Source organism: Colias croceus, chromosome Z, assembly GCF_905220415.1.
Source record: "Colias croceus chromosome Z, ilColCroc2.1".
NCBI lineage: Eukaryota > Metazoa > Arthropoda > Insecta > Lepidoptera > Pieridae > Colias > Colias croceus.
The window spans coordinates 12,875,032-12,877,844 of NC_059568.1; the positions used below are offsets into that span (position 1 = coordinate 12,875,032).

The 2,813-nt window shown below is 34.8% G+C and overlaps 1 protein-coding gene across 1 annotated transcript; it reads left to right on the plus strand.

The window, feature by feature from the left end:
- The first annotated feature begins 1,253 nt into the window (after nt 1–1,253).
- Nucleotides 1,254–2,119, plus strand: LOC123704935. Its single transcript, XM_045653439.1, has 2 exons — nt 1,254–1,382; nt 1,468–2,119. Exon 2 carries the CDS (start codon nt 1,514–1,516, stop codon nt 1,910–1,912), a length of 399 nt encoding a protein of 132 aa, XP_045509395.1. The 5' UTR covers nt 1,254–1,382; nt 1,468–1,513; the 3' UTR covers nt 1,913–2,119.
- Nucleotides 2,120–2,813: the final 694 nt, after the last annotated feature.

The window sequence follows — 2,813 nt, forward strand, 5'->3', positions numbered from 1 at the left end:
AACTATAAAATAGAACTGGTGTTTAGTGTTTATGTCTGTACTCTGTACGAGTGTTTTTTTTATAAATCCGTTCGAAAATCTGTGATATACTTTATGTTTTTACATTAGTATCTAAAAATTATCGACTGTATTAATTCATATATTAATTATTCATGAAATTCATTAAACAGACATTAAGTAAATCAGAACTGCATTTGATTCGATCTGCTTCTCAAATTGTGTATTTTTATTTATTTCTAAACGTTATTGTTGACGTCAAACTTCGCGTATAGGGATGTCACTACAAATAATGTGTATCGGAATATCGATTTCGCTGTTTTCGTTGAATATCGATTATGATTTATGTCATCTCTGGTAATTGTATTATCTCGTATACCTACGAGACGCACACAAATTATAACGCAGTTCAATAAAGAAACGAATCTTCAATGGCGGCCAAAGCTGACACTGACGTATAGTAGGGTAAGCAAAAAATAAAATAGAATAACGTAAATGGATAATTATTTTATTAATTATTTCAAATTGTTTGTTGACAAACTTTTTTGTTATTGTATTTGTGTATTTATAGGAATTATCATAGCGGGGGCCCCGTATAATTGATACGGCAGATACGGCTGTAGCTACGCCCCTGAATGAGCTTATAAAACTGAACAACTTTTCCCAAAGAACATATTTTGTCAAATTCCAATAAAACATTATTTACTTTCGCAAATGCATAATTATTGTTATTGTAAATTTATGATAAAAACTATTATAGGGAAAATCAAATACATTTTAGTGATTTTATTTTTCCCTTTTTTTTTGCATTCCGTACGGCCGTGTGTAAGCGAGAGGGAATGATAAGCGCCGCCATTGAAGATTCGTTTCTTTATTTAACTGCGTTTTAACTGTAATATAAAAATGAATCGCAAAATGTGTTGGTAAGCGCATAACTCGAGAACGGCTGAACCGATTTCGATAATTCTTTTTTTATTATATAATATATTCCTTGAAGTACGAGGATGGTTCTTATGTAGAGAAAACGTAAACATGTACCACAGGCGAAGCCGGGGCGGACCGCTAGTAGCATATAAAAGGAATACTATAAACATTACATAATATGGTAAAGCTATTCATCGGCCTCTGTAATTGTTATTATAAGTCGTTGTCTCGATTTGTCGATTAAAATTAATGAATAAAGCAGCAACCCTATAAATAGACATTAATTGTCATTTTCTGCGTAATGACAATGACATTTCTATTTTCTATTTTGATTTTTGCCCTCATCATTATTATTTTTTAGCTTTGTCTATTTATAATACAATGCTAACTGAATAAAACATAATATGTATTATCAAAACAATATATCTGTATGATGATCGGAATACTTTATCTAAGATACGGTATGATATAAAGTGTTCGAGTGTTTTCTAAATCCTTAACATAATATCTGAGTACAAGAGTCATTGTTTATTTTTTTCGGAGTAGGACGGGTATTGAAGACGCTGACTACGTGAAACGCCTGACAGAAACTATGGCTATACTCACACCGACTAAACGATCCCCCGCAAATCGAGCAACATTTATTTACAAGGATTTGTCTACGTGTACTCATGTATTCATACGGAACGATACAGTTCGAGCACCACTCACTCCGCCGTATGACGGCCCTTATGAAGTGCTGAAGCGCTACGACAAGTACTACCAAATACAGTTACCACTTCGGACTACAGTAGTATCAATTGACAGACTCAAGCCTGCATATATATTAAACGAAGATGTTGAAGGTATGGCAAGCACAGCAGTAGCATCTACACCTACACCTACGAGTGCTACGTCGTCAGTGCCTGCTACAGACTACAACACGGACAAGGCACATCCCTACACTACAAGAAGTGGACGCGTCGTCAAGAAAAATGTTCGCTTCGCTTGAGGGGGGACACTATGGGAGACATGCATAGAGTATATATATATCATATTGTGTACAAGCCGGCGCATTCTTTTTCATAATCAGAGCGCATTCTAAATTTCAATTTCAAAATTAGAATTCTGATTGGTTTTGTTTTTGGTCGATTTTTGTATAAATACGGGTATTGTGTGCAAATAAAATCATTACGATCCGAATAGTCTTTGAGTTCACAACCCCTCTACAAAGTTTACATTCACAGAGGTTATAAAGTTATGCATGCATTTTAATAAACAGTAGCCTTTGTAGCAGCCGACCGCCTCCTGGCCCTGTGGTTAACGTGTGAGCGTAGAACGGATATGATTCCTGGTGGTGACGAAGGAATAGAAATGTCTAGGTCTGGCAGGACTCTGGAGGATGACCACCTACTTGTCCCTAAATATAAAACAATCAGTGAAAGAGGTGTATATATAATGCATCTGCCCATTTTACCATAGTACATGGGATTTTTTTTAACAGCAATGCTTAAAATGCATCCACATCAAATTGAATTATGTAAATGATCCCTCAAAATCTAATTATGGTTCATACAAAGTCTTGTAATTATAAATCAACATAATAATATAATACCTTAAAAAATGTTTTCATGTAGGTCCATATTATTTATTAATTAAGTACTTACTTAATCATTAATTCTTTTCAAAAGTCCCCTGCAACTCACAATATTTATTTCTGGATGCAATCAATAACAGTAACTGAAGGCAGTGTTATAGTTTTAAAGACATAGAGGTAAATCATTAATTAACCCCTCAGCTGTCGCGGCGCGCCGCCTCAAAAAGGTGCTGTCTGTCGGGCAAATTCGAGCTTTCGGCGCTGATTTGCCGATTTTTTTCGATATTAAAATTTGTGATATAAACTTTAACCTGTG